General features: G+C 56.6%; 1 protein-coding gene across 2 annotated transcripts in view; it reads left to right on the forward strand.

Moving 5' to 3' along the window:
* TRIOBP (TRIO and F-actin binding protein) overlaps nt 1-23,576 on the forward strand; it is a 57,213-nt gene that overhangs the window by 28,090 nt on the left and 5,547 nt on the right. The window contains exons 10-17 of one of the 2 annotated variants that reach the window (XM_089921295.1): nt 1,104-1,241; nt 10,558-10,622; nt 13,199-13,298; nt 13,421-13,510; nt 13,902-14,011; nt 15,480-16,005; nt 16,653-16,784; nt 21,950-22,097. In XM_089921295.1, coding sequence (XP_089777421.1) covers nt 1,104-1,241; nt 10,558-10,622; nt 13,199-13,298; nt 13,421-13,510; nt 13,902-14,011; nt 15,480-16,005; nt 16,653-16,784; nt 21,950-22,097 — 1,309 coding nt within the window. Of the gene's footprint in view, nt 1-1,103; nt 1,242-5,419; nt 5,624-10,557; nt 10,623-13,198; nt 13,299-13,420; nt 13,511-13,901; nt 14,012-15,479; nt 16,006-16,652; nt 16,785-21,949; nt 22,098-23,576 lie in introns of those variants that run through there. The other variant, XM_030760944.2, reaches the window with a different exon arrangement.

Consider the following 23,576-nt stretch of genomic DNA (forward strand, 5'->3'; position numbering starts at 1 on the left):
ACTGGTCACTAAAAGCACTTCCGGCTCTCACAGGGACTCCGGCAACTTTGCTCTTCCTCTTTCTGGGTTATTTCTTCATACTTCCTGGGGCCAGAGTTTTGTGAACAAAGAGGAAACAGCAATACAGGTGTCCCCCTCTAGTCTCCATGAAATTGGCCTGCCCCAGCAACCCAGAAAACCTCTCAATCCCCCCGCAGGAAGTCTGGACTGGACAGAATTGATAACTGCCTCATTCATTCATTCACATACCCTTCGTGAGCACCTCGTGTATGCCTGGGTGTGGGCCAGGGGCGAAATGAAGCACCAGCAAGGAGCCCACGGTCTAGTGGTCAGGGCTGTGATGGCGATGTGGTGCAGGGTAGAGGCAGTCCTTCCCCCCAAAGCCCCCTGGATCTGTGCTTTGATGCTGCATGTCCCACGTCCAGAGAATCTCTGGATTCTGAAGAGTTGGGACACCTGGGCTCAGCCCTGCCTCTGCCGGTAACTTGCTCTGTGACTTTGGGCAAATGCCTCTGCTTCACTGGGGCCTCAGTTTCCCCAACAAGGATGGCTCCAAAGAGGGTGCACTGGGGACTCTGTCGGGTGTGTGGCTGTAGAAGTCTGTGACTCATTCCTTTCACAAAGGGGAGGAGAGTAGGCAGATGGGGGACTCAGGGTTAGGGGGCCCTTGAGTGACCCCTTGGCTCTAGAGGGTTGTTGCCTTGGGGAAGAGGAGCCCAGAGTTTCTCCATCTTTAGATATTTCAAGAGGAGCTGGAAATATGTAGCTATGTGTTAAACTACTTGATTATTTAACACTGGAACCTAATGCAAAATAACCTGAAAACCTTATGCGGGCTGAATACACATCTGTGGTCCGCGCTCCCCTCCCGCCGGCCACCTGGGGTCTGACCTGAGGGTGGAGAAGTGCACATCCCCAAGGGCGCTGAGCCCCAGGAGCCCTGTCAACCAACACCACGCGGTGTGAACACGTGGCAGTCCACCTCGGCAGTTCTGGGAGAGGAGAAAGATGGCAACCCTGGGCGTTTGAGGTGGGCATGGCAGCATGGGCAGGGGAGGCTGTCGTCAGGGACGTGGGGGCCAACACTGGACCCTGTTTGACAGGCAGACAAGAGGCCAGCGGAGGGCAAGGCTGAGAGCCCACTCAAGGGCCGACTGGTGACCTCATGGCGGATGCCCGGGGACCGTCCCACGCTGTTCAATCCGTTCCTGCTGTCTCTGGGGGTCCTCAGGTGGCAAAGGGTAGGCTGGCTCCAGTGGGGTGGGGCTGGGGTGAGGGTGGGGAGAGTGGGGGAGGGGAGGGAGGAGGCTGGTGTCAGTCAAAGAAAAGCCAGCAGGGGCTCAGAGTGAGAGATGTGGAGGCCCCGTGTGAGGAAGGAGAGCTGGAAGCAGAGCCCAGAGCTTCCGTGATCTCTGCAGCGAGGGGGCGTCCCACCTGCAGGACCAGGCTGGGGCTGTTTTCAGCCTTCAGGGTGAGGGGTGATGGAATAATCCACCCAGCTGAAAGCTCCCAATCCGCAAATAGGCCAAGGGGAGCCAGGCTGGGGGCAAGGGGGAGAGGGAGGGAGGGCCTGCGAGGGGCTCTGGGATTGCAAAGTGTGTCTCAGACCTGGGTCTGAGCCAGTTGCACAAACATCTGGCATTACGTAACCCATTCCCTGCCCAGAGAGGGCTGTAAACACTCAGGCCTCTGGTTCGTGGTTTTCTCAAGGGCGGGGAGGGGAGGCAGCTGTGACTTGTGCTCTCCTGCCCCCTTCACGGTGGGAGGGAAGAGGCCTGGCCATCTCCAGGAGCCACAGCCTGGCTCATGGGGTCTCTTCTCTCGGTGACAGGCTGACTCTCATACTCTCCAGCTTGGGGTCTAGCTCTAGGCTGAGAGCCTGTATACCCATTCTACAGATGAAGGGACCGGGACTCAGAGAGGTGAGGTAGACTTGCCCGAGGTTGCACAGCTATGGTTTAGAGCAGCGTTCGCCAACCTTTTTGGCACCAGGGATGGGTTTCGTGGAAGACAATTTTTCCATGGACAGGCGGTGGGGGGGATGGTTCAGGCGGTAATGCAAGCGACGGGGAGTGATAGGGAGCGACGGGGGAGCGGCAGATGAAGCTTCGCTCGTTTGCCCGCCACTCACCTCCTGCTGTGCGGCCCAGTTCCTAACAGGCCAAGGACCAGTACCAGTCCACAGCCTGGGGGCTGGGGACCCCTGGTTTAGAGGAACTGGCCTCTTGCTGATTTTCCTCATTCCTAGATGAGAGAATGGCAGCAGCCAAACTCACCAAGCCTCAGTTGCAACATCTGTCTATTGGGGAAAAAAAAATCTATGGAGATGATCAGGGCTGCAGGGAAGGCTCAGGGAAATCAGGATGCACAGAGGTGTGATGGGGTGGGGTACGGGGTGGGGGGAGCGTCCAAACACTACCTTCTCCATCCACTTCTTAATCTCCTCGCTGCTGCTCTTTGGGGGTTAAGGCACAAGGGTAACCAGGCAAACGTGGTTATCTGGGCAGAGTGGTATCTTCAAGCCATGGGCGGGAATTACCTTATCAACCTAACTAAGGGTCACTAACACACAGCAGTTCCGGCAGGAGGGGGCAGGTAAGTTTTTGGCTGGAGAGAAGGGGGAGAGAAGGGGGAGGGAAATGGGGAAATGGACTCTGGGATGATGATGATGGTGATGATGGCCAGCATTTATTGTGCACCTACTATGTGCTCAGCTCTGTGCTCAGTGCGTGGCACATCTGATTGCGTTGAATCCTCACCACTAGGCATACTAGGTACGGTTCATATTGTCCATTTCATAGATGAGGGAATGAAACTCACTTGTTCCAGGTCACACAATGGGGGAGAGCTAAGATTTGAGCCCTGCTCTGGCCGACTTCAGAGCCCACCCCCCCACCTCTGTGCATCCGTATCTCCCTGAGTCCTCCTTGCAGCCCTGAGAGTCTCTGCAGATTTTCTCCATTGGACAGATGTGGCAACTGAGGCTCAATGAATTTGCAGCTATTCTCTCACCTGGGAATGAGGAAAATCAGGAGCTGAGAGATGGAACTGCTAGTGGAGCCACCCAGACAGTTACTTAAAGCAGCTTCACACATCTCTTGGGCTGGACAGTGAAATTAGTCCAAGGTCAAGAGCTAGGAAGCCTGGGCTTGAGTTCTGTCTCTGCCCCTAACTTGTGTGACTTTGGGCCATCGTCTCCCTTCTCTGAGCCTCACACTGTTATCTTCAATAGAGTAACGCTTTGAGACTGGATAACCCCAAGGTTTGGTGGCTCTGTTTAATAAGTCAATCCTGGGTCCCTGAAGCTGTGCCATCTCTGTCTTACCGGGGCAAGCTGCAATAAGGCAGTCATTCCTTCATTTGTGCATTCATTCACTCGACCAATGTTTACTAAGGACCTAATGTGGGCTGAGGCCCTAGGCTTACCGTGATATAGACAAAAACCACTCTGTTCCTGCCCACAAGGAGCTCACAGTTTGTGAGGACACGGACATATAATTGATTAGAACACTGTGTGGTCATCACTTGAGTTGGGGAGTGTACAGATGCAGGGAGCTCTGGGCAGGGAATTCACACAGGCAGCCCTGGGAAAGGAGCTTCTAAGTCTGTGCTGGGGGCACTCTGGCTTCCTTTGGGCTGAGACTTGAAGGGTAAGGAGGAATTTTCCAGGCAAACAAACATGTGGAGGGAGGGAAGGGAGAGAGTGAGTGTGTGTGTGTTGGGGCATAAGAGGACAGGAAGGGAAGTGTTCCAGGCATGGCACAGAACAACATGTGCAGTTAGGGAGGTACAGAAGACCTGGCTTATTCTGGGACTTCCCAGCGTTGTGTAGCCCTAGCACGTGAAATGTGTGTGTCTAATGATAGAGGACAGCAGGCAGGGGCCAGATGATAATGGACATGACTGCGGGCACAAGGATGTGTGTATCAACAGTGGAGAAGTGTTGAAGAACTTTGAGCAGGGGAGTGTCCTCATCGCTGTGCTGAGGGTACTAGAAGGGAGTCCCAGAGGCCAGGAAACCAGCAAGGAGGCTGGTACTGCCAGGTGTCCACGCCACTGCGGTGGGGCATTGGTGGTAGCTGAGGTGTTCTGTTTGTCCATGCACTCTCCCAAGGACCAAATGCCTGAGTGAGGTACAGGGTAGGGTGGGAACACTCAGCACAGGGATGCCAGAAGGCCAGTGTCTAGGAGGACTTACCTTTGGTCTCATTCCTCAGGGTGGAGGAGAGAATTCCAATGGGAAATGCTGGGAAAACTTCAGCTCCCTGGGCCTCTGTTTATCTGTGAAATGGAGATAGTGATTATAATCATGACAGCAATAATTTTCGAACCCCAAACTGAGATAGCAGAATCATTGAAGTGGTAATTATTCCAAACTCCCCTGCGCCCCTACCTAAGGAGAGCTAACTAGGGATAAAGGGGTTGTTCTAGGTGCTTTACTTAAATTAACACTTAATACAGTAGCCTGTGAGATAACAGCATTATCCCATTTTACAGAGGGTGAAGTTGAGGCACAGAGAGGTTAAGGACCTTGCTTAAAGTAATACAGGGTTTAAATCACAATGCCCCATGAGCCACCTCACGCAGTTAGCAACAAATTCCACCACAGTACCTCCTCAGCTGCGGGCTTAGAGGAGATTCTGCAGGGCAAATGTACTCTTACAAACCACCAAGTGTTCTGGGAAAGTGAGAAACGGGTATAGCCCACACCCAAGAACCCAAAATGAGGTTCTTAAGGCGAGAAAGACCCCCGGTGAGGAGGGCACGTTTAGGAAAGGTCCTACCAATTCCAGAACTCACTTTGTGCTTAGATTACTTCCTAGAATCCCTTCTCTTCTTACTGTGTGACCCTGGGCAAGTTGGCTCACCTCGCTGAGCCTCCGTTTTCTCATTAGTAAAATGGGGACAAGGATATCACCTGTCGGGTCTGTGGTAAGGATGAAAGTCCATTACATGGGTAACGAACAGGGCTTGGCGTGTGGGACCCGCTGAATTGGTAGGAATGTGTGCTTTGCCCATGTCGCCATCAAACCGAGGCGCCGAGGCCTAATGGACCCATCGCTCCGTCCGGCGGCTGGCGTGGGTCGGGAAGCCGTTGCTGGACGACGAGGGTGCCACACCCGGCTGCCCCCACCCCGCACTCCCTAGTCGTGGCCCGACGGAGTCACCTGCACGCTAGGCCCTTCCTTCCACCTAGCTTGCCCGCCGTCAGAGCTCGGCCCGCCCTCACTTCCCTCCGCCCCCATCCGCCCCCATCCGCCCGCCCCGACTGCCCCAGCTCACCCGTCCCGTCGCGGCAGGCCCCGCCCCTGGGCCCCTCCCGCGCTCCTATTGGCCCACTCGCGGCCCCCGCCACTGTTTGTCTCGGCTTCCCCGCCGCCCATTGGCCCGCCCGGGTCCTCCCAGGAAGTTTGAAAAAAAAAAAAAAAGTTTTATGGGCGGATGGAAGGGGCTGGGGCAGCGCCGGGGAAGGGAAGGGCTGGACGAGCGGCGGCGGCCGGCCGAGAGGGGCGGCGGCGGCGGCGGCGGCGGCGGCGGGATTCCCGCGCCGCTGAGCCCGGCCCGAGAGCCTTTTCCACCTTCCTGCCTCCTGCTCTCGCCGCCCCGGGGTGCCGCCATGACGGTGAGTGCCTCCCCGGGGGGCAGCCCCTCTGCGCCCCAGGTCCGGATGAGAGCAACGGCCAGAGCCAGAGCCGAGCCGCTCCCCTCCTGGGCAGCCCCCCCCTCACTTCTCGGAGGCGAGAGGAGGTCTCGGCCGGAAGACTGGGCGACCCCGGCGGCACGGGCCGGCCGTCCTGCCTCACCTTCCCCCGGCCTCCACCTCACCTTTCTGGGCCAGAAGCCCGGGCAACCCCCGAGAAGATGGGAACTCTCGTTCCCAGGCACCACCCCCTCACTTTTGCGGGACCAATCACGGGCAGATTCCGGGTGGCCTTTTCCCTTCTCCTTTCCAGCTCCCCCCTTGGTGAAAACCTGATCTGATACTCCTAAGCTGCCAGATCCGTAGAGTCTCAGGGTTTTGGGCCACGGGAGGAGCGGAGATGGGCCTGGCCTGGATCTGGGTCTCGCCGGGCCCTGGAGAGAGGCGCTCCCTGGTTCGGATGGGTCGCGCTGATGTGGGCCTGGGAAGGCTGTACGCCTGTGTGGGCGCTGGCCGGAGGTTGGGTGGGTGAGAAGGGGCCGCCTCTTCCCATCCTGACCAGAGCCTGTCCTGGGACTTCTGAAGCAGCAGGATACCATGTTCTCTCGGGCTTGCCACTTCGGGCTTGCCACTTCGCAGCGGCGCTGGGACCTTGGGTGGGGCAGGCCCGCTCTTGGGGGTGGGGAACACGATGGCAGGGATTTGTTTTTCTCTTGGGGATGAGCCCTACCCAAGCTCTCTCAATACATGCGCCTTATTTATCATATTGCACCTCATAGCTGAGTTCACCATTACCCCCATTTTACAGTCGGATAAACTGAGGCTTGGGGAGGGGCGTTGGTGAGTTGCCAGAGGTTACCCCGATTGTAAGGGAAGGAGTAACCCTTTTCCACGTCACTCTGGCCCCTTGACTGTGATGTTCTGGAAGAGAGGGGCAGGACTGCTTTTGGTTTCTGGCAAGTGACTTAGGGAGGCTCTGACAGCCTGATGAGGGGGGTGGGGAGAGTTGAGCAGGGTGCTGTATGCAGGGGCCCTGCCCCTGTGAGTGTGATGACCTGCTCACTGCCTGGACTTCCTCAGGCTCTGCACATCCTGCCACCTCTCTGCTGGCCCTTCCTGTTGTCAGCAGCCTCCCCTTCCCTGTCAGGGAGGAGTAGAGAGGGATGTGGGGGGAGGAGCTGAGTCAGTGTCTTGGCCGCCCGCCCCCCGCCCCCAGCAGGCTAGTGGGGGGTGGTTTCATTGCTGACTGGGTGCCTGCCAGGCCCTGAACTGGGTGCTTTCACATTACCACATTGGAACCCTGAAGGTTGATGGTAACTCCCCATCTAACAGATGAGGACACTGAGGTGTAGAGAGGTGAAGTTACAGGTGACACAGCTGGGCCCTGGCCGAGCCAGAGTTTGTAACCAGGTCTGTCCCAGTCTTCTCTCAGGATGAGATAAGAAATGTACACAGTTGCCTTTCCTGGGGAAGCACACACTGAACAAGGGTAAGGCTGCTAGAAGCAGCATGTGGAGGAAGACAGCACATCCCTGCTGATGGGAGGGGGCTTCCCGAGGGAGATGTCCTCCTGTGACTGTAGGACTTGGTCAGGTGGAGATGGACTGGGGGAGGAGGAACAGTGTGGACAAAGGCTGGTGGCCATATTTGGGGAATTAAATGGTGAAAACATAGAAAAGGGACTTGGGAAGGAGGGCCTCAGAGGCCAGGAAGAGCAGCTTGGGCTTTGGTCAGGGGCACTGGGGAGCCATGAGAAGTTTCAGAGCGGAGGGGAGGCTCACAATCACCTTTGACAGCATTTACCGGATTCATCCTAGCCGCTTTCAGACCTGAGCCTGCTCCAGGCCGGTGTCCTTCCTGTTTCTTCTTCATACCCTTTTCCTCTCTCCTGGTCCCATCTCCCCGACCTCAGGAATCTGAACGAGCAAGTGGCAAAGGTGCTGTGACTGGGTAAATGCTTAGAGGCTTCAGGGAGCCAGGCCTGGAGTCAGGATCTGCTCCACCTCCTTTTGCGCTAGCCGGGTGCAGCCTTGCCCCTGGAGCTTCATTCCCCAGCTGCTACCCGGCATCAAATTATATACCTGTGCACTTGTTTATTGTCTGTTTCTGCCCTGAGTTTTCACCAGGGCAGGGGCCACATCTCTTGTTCACAGCTTATTTCCTGGCGTAGAACAGGGGCCTGGTTCCAAAGGAAAAAAAAGAGAGAGAAAAAAATAGAAAGAAGAAAGAAAGAAATTTTTATGAATGTTCCCTGAGTCCTCGGGTCTTGGGGCATGAACTCCCTGACTGAGTTGCTTCTAGTCTAGCCTGTGAGGGATAAGTAAATGGCTTCAAGACAATCACAGATGCAACAGAGGCCGTGGGAGGTCGCCTGGTGTGGTGTGTGGTGTGTACTGGGAAAGGGGCCTCTGCCGTGGCAATTAAGCCGGGTCTTAAGGCATGAGAAGGGGTTTGCCTGGTCGAAGGAGGAGGAGGCGGCGGCCTGGTATTTCAAGCAGAGGACACAGGCATGTGTGGAGGGCCCTACTAGTCCTGATGTGTTGGGCATCAGAGAGGATGTGTGATGACATAAACACGGGGCCCCCTAAGCAGTGGAGAGTCCAGGTTGAGGCTTTTGTGCCATCCTAAGGCAGCTGGACCTTGTTCTGAAGCCGTCTGGAGCCATCCCTGGAGGTTTTAAGCGGCTTGTGACATTCGGCCTTTTGGATCGGGTCCCCTGCCAGAGTGTCCTTACAGCAGGTTGTGTCGATGGTCCAGGCCAGCGGGAGGCAGTGCTGACCTGTGGCCAAAGGAACGAGGGCCCACTGTGAGGACCTGTCAGTGCTCCGGAAAGAAAAAAGGAGAAAGGGAGCTTCCTGCGGGAGGAGGAATGGTGTCTGGGCCTGAGGAGCCACGCGTGAAGGTGCAGGGGAGGAGATTTATGTTATCAGACCTTTTGACCCCTGGGGGGTTTCCAGGGTAACTTCAGGACCTCTCCTGCCAGCAGGTTTAAAAGCTCCTCTCCCCAAGGCCACTGCACCATCTCATGCTTGATGCGGCACGTGTGCGGCATGTGTGTGGTGTGTGTGCTGGCGTCTCCATGTGTGGCCCATTCAGTTCTCTCACGGAACCGAGGGGGAGGGCAGGGCCCCTCTATCATTAGCCACATCAGGCAGCCGGGCTCAGGGAGGGCATGTGACTTAGGAAGGTCACCGTGACCCCGCTTCCCAGGCAGCCCTCAGGGTCCCAGCCTGTCATTCCTGCCCTTCCTCAGCCTCTGGAAGCCTACAGCTGATCTCCCAGCCCTGGCTCAGCTCAGTCCGATTGGCTGGGTTATCTGCTTGTCCTTTCCGGGGGCTCTCTTCGGGTCAGCACAGCGATGCCAGCTCCGTGGTCCATCCCAGAAGGCCTGGCTTCTCATTCTCAGCGCCAGGAGGTGGAGGTGCGGACTGCCTCAGAAGCACAGGAATTTAGATCAGGGAGGTAGAGGAGGGTGGATGTTTATTCAGCACGTTTCCCCTGGGGCCACGGGGGCGGGTCTCCATCTGCAGGTGGACCCAGATGACTTGGTGGCCCTGAGCGTGGCTACTGGTCTTCAATCTTAGCTTGGAACCACCCTGAGTGGCTTCCGGCCCACGTGGGGAACAGGGTGGGGAAGGAGAGAGAGCAGACAGGGCATACGCAGCCTGGGGTTTCCCAGGTCTGGGCAGAGCCTGTGTCCCTTGCCTCAGACAGGTCTCTGGGCAGGGGCTGCGACGCAGGAGTTGGGCTGCCGGCCTGCCGGGATCCAGGGGCCCTGGTCCCAAGGCCACGGCCCAGGATGTCCAGGCTGCTGGCCCAAGCCCCTCTCAGGTCTCTTCCTCCACCTGAGGAAGAGGAGAATGGGGCTCCCTGACAGGAAGGCGGGTCAGGGGAGGTGGCCAGGTCAGGTGGCTCCGGTTTCCAGGTTTCCAGCCGCCACCGCCATCGCCGCCCACCCCACTGAGCCATGCCACCCGCTCCCTCCATGCAACCGGACACCTTGGCCTGGTGAGGCTGTGATGCAGGTGCTGATAGGTGGGCTCAGAGCCATGGCAACAGGTGGCCGCCTCCTCCCTGCCTGCCAGCCTGGCCCGCCAGTGGGCACGAGCTGAACCTCTGCAGGCGGACCGGGACTTAGACGAGAGAGTGGTCTCCCCAGCAGGCAGGGAGGGTCTGTGGATAGGCCTGGCCAGAGAAAATGCCTGGATGAGCAGTTTCGTCATCTAGGGTTAGGTGGGGGGACCTAGCTCACAGGCCCCCGTGGAACATGCTACAGCTGGGAGCCCCCAGACCCCGGGGCCGTGCCCCCCTGAGCAGCACCCGGCAGGTAGGGCTTGCTGGGACTGAGGTGCCATCTCCCCGGCCCTTCCAGAGATCTAGGGGGGGACCAGGAGGTCTCTGACCTCAGCCCGGGCCTGGCTCCATCTTTCAGGCTCTCCAGGAGATGAGGGAAATGCAGGGCTGGTTTTACCATGGGAGGGTTAGTGGGTTGGGAATGGGTAGGAGCGTTAAGGCATTGTCCTGCCGGGCCGCTTGGGCCTCGTCAGCGAGAAGCACTGGACGGTTCGCTCAGCCCTGCTGATCTGCTGTCCTCTGAGCTCTCTAAGGGTCCCTTTTTACAGTCAGAGATCTCCTGCCCCCTGTCCCACTCTCAGGTGAGGAAGCCGGCTGGTGGAAAGGGAGCTCAGAGGTCTGTGATGGGTGGCCAGTCACCCAGCCCACCTCTCAGAGATTGCCGGATGTTCGGGAAAGGGACCAAGGCTGCCTCAGTGGCTGGGGAGCCTGCCTGGATTTAGGGGGCTACCTGGGCCCTCAGCCCTCCCTCACTCGGGGGCAGGATGGGCAGCCCCCCTTCCTCCCCAGGCCCCTTTGGTTCTTGCTGGGCCTGACTCATCTGCCCCCTCCTCTCCCCATAGCCCGATCTGCTCAACTTCAAGAAGGGATGGATGTCAATCTTGGATGAACCTGGAGAGGTAGGAGGGCTGAGGCGGGGGTGGGTTGGGGGGTGGGAGGTGGGGATGCTGCAGGGCCCAGGTGGCTGAGCTGCTTCCCTGGCCTGTCCGGCTTTCTAGAGACCCTGGCTTCAGGGTGGAGAGGGTACAGGGTGGGGGCCGGAGTGGGAGCCTTGAGGGTAGGATGTTTCTTGTCCTGTTGGAAAGAAGGCCTTGGGCTGTGGGGTAGGAGGGCAGAGGCTTCTAGTCATCTCAGCCTCTTGGAGCAGTCTGCAGTCTGTAAAGGTCACCAGGGATGGCGGCCTCCTGGTGCTTCACACCCTGCACCCCATCCCCTCCTCTCACCAAGAGCCCCTCAGCCCTCCCACCTCTTGACGACCCTGGCTGGGTATCCAAGGGTCTGGGATGGAAGGATCCACAGAGATCATCCAGCCTGAGACACGTACAGATTCCCAAAGACTCAGCTTTACAGCAGCTCCCCGCAACCCTGGGGGTGGGGCTCAGACCACATTTCTTGAAGTCTCACCAACCTGGGGCCCCATCGGGTGAGTCACAGCTTTCTCTGGCCTCGGTGGCCTCATCTGTGAAATGGACATACTGGATAATAATAGTTCTTTCCAGGGTGGATAACGGAGTCACAGAGGTTAAGCATGTAAAGGGTCCCACACAACCCCCAGTGCCTGCTTGGGCCTCAGCTAATAACCCTTCCCTTTTTCTAACGTGTGCATCTTTACAACCAGAAGGGACAGTAGCCTTTCACCAGCTCTACCCTTCTGGCTGCCAGGCTGAAGCTGGAGCTGGCCTCCTGCCCACCCAGCCTGAGAAGGGACATCTCCCCGCCCAGGTCCTGCATGCGCCCGTGGCTTGGGTCTGTGTGCAGCCCGCATGCCGGGGAGGGCATGGAGCCAAAGGGAATCTCATTGTGTTTCCTACCCACATGCTTTATTCCCTCCAGCCTACAGCCTTCGTACCCGCTGCCTGCTTGCCAGTCCTCTGGTGGCTGGGCTCCAGGCTCACACAAGGCTGGGCACCCTGCCAGTGACCCTTCCCGGCCTCCCCCACCCAGGGTCTCTGGAGGGCAGAGATTATGGGCTCCACCCAGAACTGGCCGTTACTCATTCTGTTTCACAGAGTTTTGGAATGTCCGAGCTGGAAGGGCCCTGGGAGTTCAGCCAGCCCAACCCCTCGGTGCACAGACAGGAGACAGGCCCACAAGGGCTTTAATCTCTTCCGGGCCTAGCAGCACCTTGGGCAAACCCTGGCCTAGAACTCAGGGCACCTGAGGCCCATGCAGCTGCCATCTCAGGCAGTCACAGACTAGGCCTGGAGGGGCCAAAGAGATCAGTTGACACAGAACCCCTGCCCCACTTTACAGAGGGACAGTTGTCCTGAGCAGCAGCTCGGGCCATTCAGAAGAGCAGGGTGGTTCTAAGGCCAGCCTCTTAGAACGATCCCCAACAACCTAGTGCCTGACCCTATGCGAAGTGCCATGAGAGACGTTCCAGGGAGGGTTAGGCATTTCTAACTTCACTAGGAGGCTTAGGGTCTTATTAGCCCTACTTTATAAGCCCTACTTTATAAGCCCTACTTTATAAGCTCAGAGAGGTCGAGACACTTGACTAAAGACACACAGCTAGCAAGGCATACAATAGTTGTAACCTTGGTCTCTTGGATGCTAAAATCGTATTTGTTAGGGGAGGCAGTGTGGAAAGAAGTAGAAAGTATCATCCTGGCACATCCTTGAAAACTTACTGTCTTCCTGAGGAAAGAAAACGAAGTACTTGAAGTAATAAACAAGGGCTTAGTGATGTGGGAGAGCACCAGGAGGATATGCACTGACCCTGGCAGTGGGTGGACCTCGACTGGCCTTCCAGTGAACGGTCAGAAGCCCAGAGGTGGGCTGAGCTTGGCACTTTCATATCAGGCTGTTCTGATGCCCCCACCCCTCTCTTATGTGTCCTGCCAACCTAATCCTGGTTGGAGCAGAGAGAAGCCCACATCATAAATGTACAGATAATGTATTCACATAGCTGAACACGCATGTAACCAGCACCCAGATCGAGAAACAGAATACGACCAGCCCTCGGATGCTTCTCCCTGGGCACCCTTCCAGTCCTGCTCTCTGGTAGACTTGTCTTTGACCACTGGGGTGATTGATCTGGGGTCAGTGTACGGAAAAAGGTTTTTGAAGTTCTGGCCCCCAACTTGCTAGGCAAATGACCTTACACAGGTCATATCCCCTTCCTGGATTGCACTGGGTGGGATTTGCATGTAAGGAGCCTTGGTGATCTTGGTGGAAAGTTATCAGGAAGCCTGTGGAAGTGTCAACAAATCAGAGAAGGGCCCCGAGAAAGAAAAGAAGCGTGTGGTTACTGAGGAAAAGCCGACCCATTTCACAGATGCTGTCCCCGCAGAGAGGAAATGGGGGGGCTTACTTCAAATGGGGATTTTGTGACTCTGCACTGTCCCCTGCCCCCCACCCCTCAGCAGAGCAGGTGAGGGTGCCAGGCCCCTGCTGCAAGCAGAACGGTTGACCTGGCAGCGCCCAGGATGCCCGCGGAATGGTGCGCACACGCACGCACGCCGTCATTCCACATCCCCGCAGCCCCTCCCTCACCACCGTCTCTCCTTCACAGTGGAAGAAGCACTGGTTTGTGCTGACTGATTCAAGCCTCAAGTACTACAGGGATTCCACTGCTGAGGAGGTGAGACGGTGAGCTGGGAGGGCTCTCTCCCCCATCAGGTGCCGGGGGACACCTGGAAGGGGCTTGGGGGTCCTGGTAGGGTCACTGGAGTCCAGGGACCATCGTGAGCCCTCCTGCTGCAGGCAGATGAGCTGGACGGTGAGATTGATCTGCGCTGCTGCACGGACGTCACCGAGTATGCGGTGCAGCGCAACTATGGCTTCCAGATCCACGTGAGCCTGCAGGCGGCTGGGGGGCGGCATGCCTGGAGGGCCCCCCAGAGGAGGTGTCGGGGTGGGGCGTGGCCCACCAGACTGGCTCCTGTCACTCATTTACCTGGAGATCCTGTCCTCAGAGCCAGTCAGAAGCCCTGCTGCCAGCGCTGAGCATTTCTGGGGCGATCCAGGATATCGTTGGCAGGGCTATTCAGATGTTGGAGAGATCTTGGAGCCGATGGGGCTCTCCTGAGGCTAGTGGAGGGGAGGTTTTGCATGCTCTGCTCACCTTCAGGCTTAAGACCTTAGATACCCACCTGGGAGGGAAGGGCACCTCTTTGGAATCCATAGTGGGGAGGGAGCAAGGGGGCTGGCCAGGTGGCAACCTACCTGTGGGGTGGACTTACAGACCAAAGATGCTGTCTATACCTTGTCGGCCATGACCTCGGGCATCCGGAGGAACTGGATCGAGGCTCTGAGGAAGACTGTGCGTCCAACCTCAGCCCCAGATGTCACCAAGTACGTGCTGGGCTGGACCGGGGCCTGGGGGGAGGCACTTACCCCCGCATCCTGAGTGGGTTTCCGGCACTCACCTGAGGGCCCTGTGGCTCTACTTGCTGGGCCTCAGTTTCTCCACCAGCAGAATAGGGAGAGGGAGAGGGCAGGGGGTATCCGTGGCACTCATCCAGAAATACGTTGAGGATTTGAGGTTTGCCTCTTGTCCCTCTCTATCTCCCCACGTCCTGAAAAGGCGGGGAGAGGCCTTGGCTCTTTGGAGAAGATGCCGGTGAGTCACGGCCCCATGAGGTGGCTGATTGGCTGTGTGCCGCAGGGGCTGTGTCTGAGCCTGTGTCAGGGAGAGGGGATGGCTACTTAGTCTGGGTGGGGAGCTCACTCCCTGTGGAGGTCACTGTGGGTAGAGGGGCAGGAGGATCGAGTGGCCTGGTGGTAGAGCCCCACACAGGATAAACCCCAGACGCCCGTAGGGGCTGGGACTCTGGCTGCTGGGCAGTAGGAACGGAAGCGTGGTATCGAGGGGTGCTGAGTGCGCGTCCGCCTGCCTGGCCACACCCTGGCTGGTCAACCTTAGGCCAGTTGCCGTCTGGCCTGAGTTTCATGTTCCTCACCTGTCACACCGAGGTGTGTCATGCGAGGACGTGCATGGAGGCCCCTTGTAAACTCTCAGCTACTGTGCAGCTGGACCGTGATTTAGTATATAGGCTCCGCTGCTACAACAAAGAAACCCCAAACACGGGTTTAAACGAGGGACAGGTTTCTTTCTCGCTCCACAGCAGCCCACAGCCTTGCCTCTGCGCCAGAGCACTGTCCACATTCTCATGGGTCCCAGCCAGGAGCCAGGCCAGGGCACGCCTGGTCCTTCAAAACGTGCCACCTCTCGTATGCACTGGGCAGGGTGGAGTCACACGGCCACGTGTAGCCGCAAGGGATGCTTTAGTGTTTGGCCGGGTAAGCACGTACTCAGTATTGCTATGGAAGAAGGGAACTGCCTCAGTCGTTACGGGTCTCCACAGTTTGTGCTCTGTGCACCCACCCAGAGGCCACCGTTCATCTTACCAGCAGTGACCCTGGGCATCTATCCTATTCCACTGTGAGGCTCTTGAACCTAGGGCCTTGTCAAACAGCACACCCTTAATACTAATGCTTCGATCACATTCTCAAAGGGCTTCCTGGTCGCTTTGCACACGTTTGCTCACCTAGTCCCTCCTGTGCGTGGCACTGTTGTCCCATATCACAGATGAGGTAACTGAGGCTCAGAGAGAGAGGCCAGGTACCCTGGACCCTCTGCCGGTAAGTGGCAGAGCTGGGATGGTTCCCAGGGTCTGTTAATGATGAAGCTCTAGTTCTAAGCTGCTTCCTCCACTGGGGCCTGTCCCCTGGCCCCGGTGCACGGGCGACACTGCGGAAGTGCTTGTTTTGGGACCAAGAGGGCAAGGTCTCGCCTGATGTGGCTCTGCTGGCCCCCTAGGCTCTCAGACTGCAATAAGGAGAACACGCTGCACAGCTACGGCACCCCGAAGGGCTCCCTGAAGGTGGGGGAGCAGCGGGCAGGCTCTGAGGTCATCGGCTGGGGCGGCCCCCGGAAGGCAGACGGGCAGCGGCAGTCACTGGACTACGTGGAGCTCTCCCCGCTGACTCAGGGCGCCCCGCAGCGGGCCCGCACCCTGGCCCGTGCTCTCGACCGCCCAGCCAAGCAGGAAGAGCTGGAGCGGGACCTGGCCCAGCGTTCCGAGGAGCGACGCAAGTGGTTCCAGGCCATGGACAGCAGGGCCACGGATACACCGGCTGGCGAGGGTCCGCGCCGGGGCCTGGGTGCCCCCTTGACTGAGGACCAGCAGAACCGGCTCAGTGAGGAGATCGAGAAGAAGTGGCAGGAGCTGGAGAAGTTGCCCCTGCGGGAGAACAAGCGGGTACCTCTCACTGCCCTGCTCAACCAAAGCCGCGGGGAGCGCCGGGGGGCCCCAAGCGACAGCCATGAGGCACTGGAGAGGGAGGTAGGCGGTACTGGCCTCTGGGAGCCTCCTCACCCTACCGACACCCTTCCTATCCCTGCAGTCGCTCTATGGCATTCATCTTGCGTACCTACAGTGATGGGGAGCTCACCCCTGAGCCACTGACACCCTGCCCCCGCCCCCCCCCCCCCCGATTCCTTATGAACTAGAATCTTCTTTCCTGGACCTTGGGGACTTTTTGTTTTTGTTTTTGTTTTCCCATCTGAGTTCTGTCCTCAGCAGTCACATAGAAGGGAAGAGGAAGAGAAGGGAGAGACCATTTATTGAGTACGTTCTGCATCCCAAGCCTTGTGCTAGGCCCTCTTTACCTCCATTGGCTCATGTAATCCTCACAGCAGTCTCATGGTCCCATAGGGTAGACCTCATCACTGTTTTACTAATGGGAAACTGAGGCTCCAAGGCATTTCTCCCCACCTACATAACGTGGGGGTGACCGCGGTGTCCTGCTCCCAGCCCTATCGAGCCTACTCTGGGCCAGCACTCTCCTGGGTTTCTGACCTGGCCATCCAGGAAACACCTAGAATGTCCCCCTTGCCTGCATCTCCACACGAGGGCCATTTCCTCCTATCAGCTACATCCCCACTTTCAGGCCCTCACTGACCTCGCCTTCCTGCCCACCCCTGCAATAGGTCCAGTCCCTTCGTGCCCAACTGGAGGCCTGGCGTCTCCAAGGGGAGGCTCGGCGTCTCCAAGGGGAGGCTCCTCAAGGTGCACCCAAGTCCCAGGAGGACGGCCACATCCCCCCAGGCTACATCTCACAGGTAAGGCCAAGAAGCTGTTGTGTTGGGGGTGGGGGCAGGTTTCTGGTTGCCACGTTGTGAGAAAATGGCTAATATTCTGGGAGCCCTTCCTGTGTACCGGAACCCGTGTGAGGCATTTGACATTCATCATCTCATTTAATCTCCCCAGCGGGTGGACGTGAGCACTGTGCCCATTTTTACAGACAAGGCCACTGAGCTATGAGAGGTTATGTGACTTGCCTGAGGTCAACCTGCCTGCAGATGTCAGAGGTGGGATTTGAGCTCGGGTCAGGCTGACTGCAGAGCCTGTGTGTGAGCCCCCACGTGATCCTCTGTACTTAGACCCCTTCCCCTGCACGTCTGGGGAAGAGGGGGCCTGGTGGAGAGTGGGATTCCTAATGGGCAGGCCCCTGGAAGTCGCTCCCTAAACACAGGGAAATCCTACCCATGCCTGCCAGGCCGAGGCCCTGCGCAAGGTGGTCTGCGGGACGTGGGCGCCTCCAGTGGCCCTCGGGAGACGCATGGTCTGCCTAGGACAGCGGCTCTCAACCAAGCTGATTTTGTTCCCCTGGGGCTATTTGGCCGTGTCCGGAGACACTTTTGATTGTTATGCCTGGGACAACTAGCTCTCCAGAAAAAATACATGTGTGTGTACACACTGACACACTTGTATATGTTTATTGTAAATTTCACTGATATAAAGGATGTTTAGTGTGCAACTTACAAATAAAAAGTATGTAATGTTTTTTATTGTGAATTCCATATAGCGAATTGATTTTTCTCAGAATACTTCCATTGATTTTTTCCGAATGCTCGTATCCACAGCCAGCCGACAAACGAGTGTCGTTCTAACGCGAATGTCATTTGGCCTTTCTGTTTGTGTGAATGAGTAAGACAGCAGGACAAATGTTGAAACTTTACTTGGTCAGTGTCACAGCAACTTCTTTGCTGAATTAGAGGACAGTCATCTGTTGAGACTATTTGAGAATATTCTTTTAAGAATATTTCTCAGGTTCCTGTTCTGTGTACAATGTGGTGGTCATAGATAGGGCACGCCGATTTGAAGTATAATCTGTACTGTGAGCATTATTAGCTTTTTCTCATCTCTTGCTTGAATCTGGACAATCAACAAAACAATAAATCAAGCCCTGATTTGTAACGTTTACCAGTTTCCATGGTGTAAATACTCCCGCTATGGCTGATGTCCCTGAACACAGAGTTGGGAAGCTGTGTGCCCACCGTCATAATGACATTTCCACCCTATAGATACAGGAGACGCAAATAACCTCAAAGCATAGCTACTAATAAAATGCAGTGAAATAATTAGGAAGTGATGAATTTTGAGTATCAGCTTTGTTTTTAATGTAACAATTAATTATAAGTTTATATGATATCTAATAATGGGTATGCTAAATAACCGTGCCACAGAATTCCTAAAAATTTGACAGTCGGCTGCTCCCAGCCAGCACGCCCTTGACTGAAGCAAAAAAGAATGCTGGGATCCCAGGCTCTGGGCAGGGGGACCTTCTAGAAGTTCTGAGGGGGCGTGGGGCTCTCAGGAAGTCTTCCTGGAGCTGTGGGTGGGAGCGTGGGCTGCAGCAGGAGGTGGAGGGCCAGTGGGTGCCTATCGTGGAGACCCCCACTGCCAAGCTAAGGAGCTGGGATCGCATCCCACACATCTGAGGAGGTTTGGGGTCTGACAGTGACATCGGGAAGGTGGGGTTGGAGTGCAGGGGGCTTGGGAGGGGGTAGGGCCAGCATCAGGAGCTAGGACTTTGCCGAAGGAGAGAGGGATATAGGAGGGCATGTGGAGGGAGGTGAGCTTAAGGCTGGGCCACTGCCCCGAGGAAGGCAGAGGGGAGCGGCTGGGAGCTGGGGCCACCATGCAAGGCCAAGGGCCGTCTGGGGCTGAGTGGTTGATGGAACGTTCAGCTGAAGGGAGACCAGGGCCAAGGGGAGTTGGGGTGTGATATAGAGGCCTAGCTTGGGGATCACCTGACGTGGGGAAGGGGGAAAGGGAGGGCCCAGTGTTGTCAGGGCTCCCTTGAGGCCAGAGGAAGGTGGGGCATCTCTAGACAGGGTGAGGTCCAACACCACCACCACCTGAGGCATCTGGGGACCTCAGAGACCCCCACCCAGAGGGCTTCAGACTTTGCTCTGTGGAGGGTCCATTCTGGGTGGGTTCATTCACAGTCACCAGTACCAGAGCAGCTCCATCCTTGTCCATTTTACTATTAGAACCTGCATTAGATTCCCTTTGGAAGAAGGTTTCTGTCACTAAAATGAAGTTTGAAAAGCACTGCTCTGACTTCTCAGCTTACAGATCGGGAAGCTGAGGCCCAGAGAGGGGGCGAGACCTTGCAGCTGGCAGCAGACCTGTGTCTGCAGTCCAGGTTTCCTGGTCCCCAGGCGCCCACTGGGCACCCCAAGGCTGTCAGCATTTCGTCCTGCTCGGTTGGGACGGGCAGGAGGAATGGGGGGTGAGAAGGGCATAATGGGGAGATGGGGTGGGGGAGGGGCACCAGAGGAGAGGAGCCGAGCCATCTGCATCCCCTCGGGTCCCTGGGGAGGCAGCCGGAGAGTCACTGGACCCTGGAGAGGTGACAGCAGGGGAGGGATTCCCCAGCCTGATATCAGGCCGAGTGGGCACCCCTCTTCCAGCTTGTGGGGCTTGCCACCACAGGACAGCAGCCGGGGGCCTGGCGCTTCACCCCGCGGGTGCTTACTGCAGTTGGGGCCACGGGTACTTCTTTATCTACTTTGATCCATGTCAGAGGTGGCGGCCAACACGTTAGGCCCTCGGGAAGGCAGGTCAGAGGGAGCAGCGCCTGGCCTTCTGGGAGCCCCTCATCGTGGGCTGGTTCCCACCTCCTGACGTCAGCCTCCAGACGCCCTATTGGCTGCCGGGTCTGCCTGCCTGATCTAGCTCTTTAAGAACAGCAGTCCCACCTCCCATAGTGCTCCGGTCTCTACAGGTCGGCGATCTCTACAGGTGGACGCTGACTTACCTTAGGGACCCTCCTGAGTTGGTCTTATGGGGTCTGTTTTACAGATGAGGAGATTGAGGCTGAGAGAGGGAAAGGAGCTTGCTCGAGTTCGCTCCATGGTACAGCCAAGACTAGGACCCAGTCTGTGGAATTCCAGAGCCATGTTCTCTTGCCCTTACTGGGGGCACACACAGAGGACAGGCACAGAGGCTCAGTGGGACAGGTATCCCTTGCCCACCACTCAGAACACCTGGACCCAGGGGACCTGACCCTTGCCCTTCCCCCAAACTGGCCCATGCAGCCCCCAGATGTGGCTGCTGGCGAGGTGGGGGTCAGTCCCCACCGGCCGTGAGGTGCCCTGTGGCATGGGGGAGAATGCAGCCTCTTAACTGGCCCTCCGTGCCTCAGTTTCTTCCTTGGCTCTTCCCCTTCCCTTTTTAATGATCTTAAACATTTTTAAATTATATAATGAATTTGTTTACATTTTCAAAAATAATTCAAACAAATCAAAAGGTTAGAAACAAACACGTGAACTCTCCTTCCCCTGCCTGCTCCCAACCCCAGGGAGCCTTGGTTACCATTTGAGCACATCTATAGAGTTTCCTGTTGCAGCCGTAACAAATTACCACTAACATAAGACACAAATTTATCATCTCACAGTTTTGTAGGGTGGAAGTCTAACACAGGTCTCGCCAGGCTAAAATCCAGGCATCCACAGGATCGCGTTCCCTTCCATAGGCTCTGGGGAGGCTCCATTTCCTCACCTTTTCCAGCGTCTGGCAGCCGCCTGCATTCCTTGGCCCGTGGCCCCTTCCTTCACCTTCAGAACCTGCGAAGGAGAGTCAAGTCCTTCTCACTTCCCACTGAGCTCCTTCCGTAGTCCCTTCTGCCTCTCCCTCTGCTCCCCTGCCTCCTCTTCCACATCCAAGGACCCTGTGATTACTTTGGGCCCAGAGGATAATCTAAAATAATCTCCCTATTTTCAGGTCAGCTGATTAGCACCTCTATTCTCCTTGGCCGTGTAAGGTAACGTATTCGCAGGTTCCGGGAGTAGGACATAGACATCTTTGGGGCACCATTACTTTCCACAGTATCTTTCCATACCTTTCTCTGTTTTTATGTACATGTACTCAGACCTACAGCTCTAAGTGTCTTGTGTCCGTGACTGGGGTCCCACCATGTGTATTGTCAGAAACCAGCTTTCATCACCTAATTTTTGGGACACTTTCTACAGCAGTCCATGTGGGCAGCTCTGTCTTTTAACAGTTGCCTGGGTCCTCTGTAAAACTCAATCCCATAATTTATTTAAGGGCTTCCCTGTTAGGTATTTAGATTATTTCCAGTTTTCATCTGTTACCAACCTTGCCACAGGGAATACCCTTGTCCAAGAGTCTTTGTACACATATGACTTTCTGTGGGATCATTCCTAGGAGTGGACCTGCTAGGTGAAGGGGTCGTTAAAATTAGGTGACGCCACCAAACTGCCCTCCACGCGCCTGGTCGCGGCTGACTCTCCCAGCAGTGGGTATTATCAATCATTGAAAAACGTGCCTGTCTTGTCTACACAGCCCCATTCTGCAGTAAGCCATTAATTTCAGCTGACTTACTCAGCACCTGCCACAAGCCAGGCCGTAGCCCAGACCCCGGGGGCTCTGAGCTGGATCAAATCTTCCTTCTTTTGGGGGAATTTATGATCTGGCAGAAGCAGAGCCTTTGGAGGCAGGGGAGAGGCTGCCCAGAGTCAGAGCTAGGAGGATCTTTAAGCTGGTCTGCTGGCCAAGTGAATTACCCAGGAAGAGAAAGTTGTAAAAGAATGTTCCAGGCAGTGGGAACATGAGCTAAAGCTCAGAGGTGTGAACATGCCATGAACTGGTTGTGTTTTTTTTTTTTATAATTATGGGACTTCTTGGTTGGGGAGGGCCAGGGATGAGACCACCAGGGTCAGAAACTGGAGCAGGGACTTGGCTCTGCGGGATGGGGGAGGCTCAGAAGGGTTCGAAGCAGGAGAATGACAGGGTGAGGTTTGTGGATGGCGGGGAGCAGGGGCAGATACAGGCCGATGATGCCAGGGTCTTGGAGGAGGTGGTGAAGCCTGGACCAGGGCAGGCCTGCCCCTGAGACTTCTTGTCACAGGCTGGGAAAGGGCCACCATCCAGGCAATGGGGGCAGCCCCGTGACCGCTTGGCCTCCCACCCGCAGGAGGCGTGCGAGCGCAGCCTGGCGGAGATGGAGTCTTCGCACCAGCAGGTGATGGAGGAGCTGCAGCGGCACCACGAGCGGGAGCTGCAGCGGCTGCAGCAGGAGAAGGAGTGGCTCCTGGCCGAGGAGACAGCGGCCACAGCCTCAGGTGAGGTCCCTGGGCAGAAGCGGCACAGTGGGGCCCAGCCCCATGAACCTCCAAGCAGAGGCTCCTCCTGACTGGATTCGGGAGGCCTGTAAATAAGAGGTGAGGGCCTGAGTGCCAAACTTGGGGTGAGGGGTCAGGAGCCCCTAGATCTGGCCTCTAACCCTGCTTGCAAAGAGGAAACCGAGGCAATAAAAGACCCCAACTCACAGACCATGGGTTGTGACTCCTCTCCCTCAGGGGCCTGCGGCCACTGGGAAGCCCCCCTCAAGCCACACACATGCCCTGAGCTGCAACTCCACGTCCCGGCCCATGCCGTGTGCTGGGGAGCGACCGCTCAGCCATAGACCCTGCTCTCATAGGAGTGCCGTCTCACTTGGCATGTGGTCTGGACCCTGGGGAGAGCGGGGAAAGGTGTGAGGATTTACCAAGCCCGTTACCCACGTGAGCAACCTTAGTCCTTGCAGTGCCCGAGGGAGTGAACCCATTTCACAGATGAGGTAACTGGGGCTCAGCGAAGTTAGCGACTTGTCCCAGATGGCATAGCTTGGAGGTGGCAGAAGCTGACGTTGGAGCTCAGAGCATTCTGACTGCAAAGCCATTCTCTGAACCCTTCCCTCTGCTCTCCCAAGTCAGAAACAGGAATGCCCAAGATGCTGGCCAACTCTCCCTCTCTGTACACCTGCCGTGTATGCCTGGCATCCTAGACACTTTCATAGGGTTTGCAGAATAATGGAAATGATGAAGGAGGCCACGTGATCTGGAACTTAACCACCTGCCAGTGCTTCAAGCACTCAAGCCCAGGGCCCCTCATCCCAAACCCTGGGGTCAGTGCGTTTTGCATTTTAGGAAGATAACCTGGTACGTATATTAAATATCCTCTCCCAGCAGGGTCTGGGCTTCACCCTGAAATCTAGCACTAAGGTTTTGGCAAATTTTGGAAATTTCTCAAAGTCACACTTAAGTGGGATAGTCATGATCACAAATAGCCTTGTGTCCGTTCAGGTTGGGGGTTGCCACCAAAAGAGTCCAGTGTTCGGAGCTTTGGGATTTTGGAATTCTGGATAAGACTATGAGTGAGGGCTTGTTTTTTTTTGTTTTTTGTTTTTTGCGGTACGTGGGCCTCTAACTGTTGTGGCCTCTCCCGTTGCGGAGCACAGACTCTGGACGCGCAGGCTCAGCGGCCATGGCTCACGGGCCCAGCCGCTCCACGGCATGTGGGATCTTCCCGGAGCGGGGCACGAACCCGTGTCCCCTGCATCGGCAGGCGGACTCTCAACCACTGCGCCACCAGGGAAGTCCAGGGCTTGTTTAATCTTCACAACAACCCCGTTTGAGCGTGGAAAGAGACTCAGTCCTTGGGGGCTCACAGCCTGAAAATAAACCAGTGGGGGCCAGTGTCTCTCTGTGCCATGCATTGTTCTGCTTGCTCTACACATGTCTCCCAACAACCCACGAGAGAAGGTGCTGTTGTCATCCCTG

Source organism: Delphinapterus leucas, chromosome 11 (assembly GCF_059928025.1).
Source record: "Delphinapterus leucas isolate spDelLeu-1000000601 "Yukka" chromosome 11, BTC_Dleu_Yukka2, whole genome shotgun sequence".
Taxonomy (NCBI): domain Eukaryota; kingdom Metazoa; phylum Chordata; class Mammalia; order Artiodactyla; family Monodontidae; genus Delphinapterus; species Delphinapterus leucas.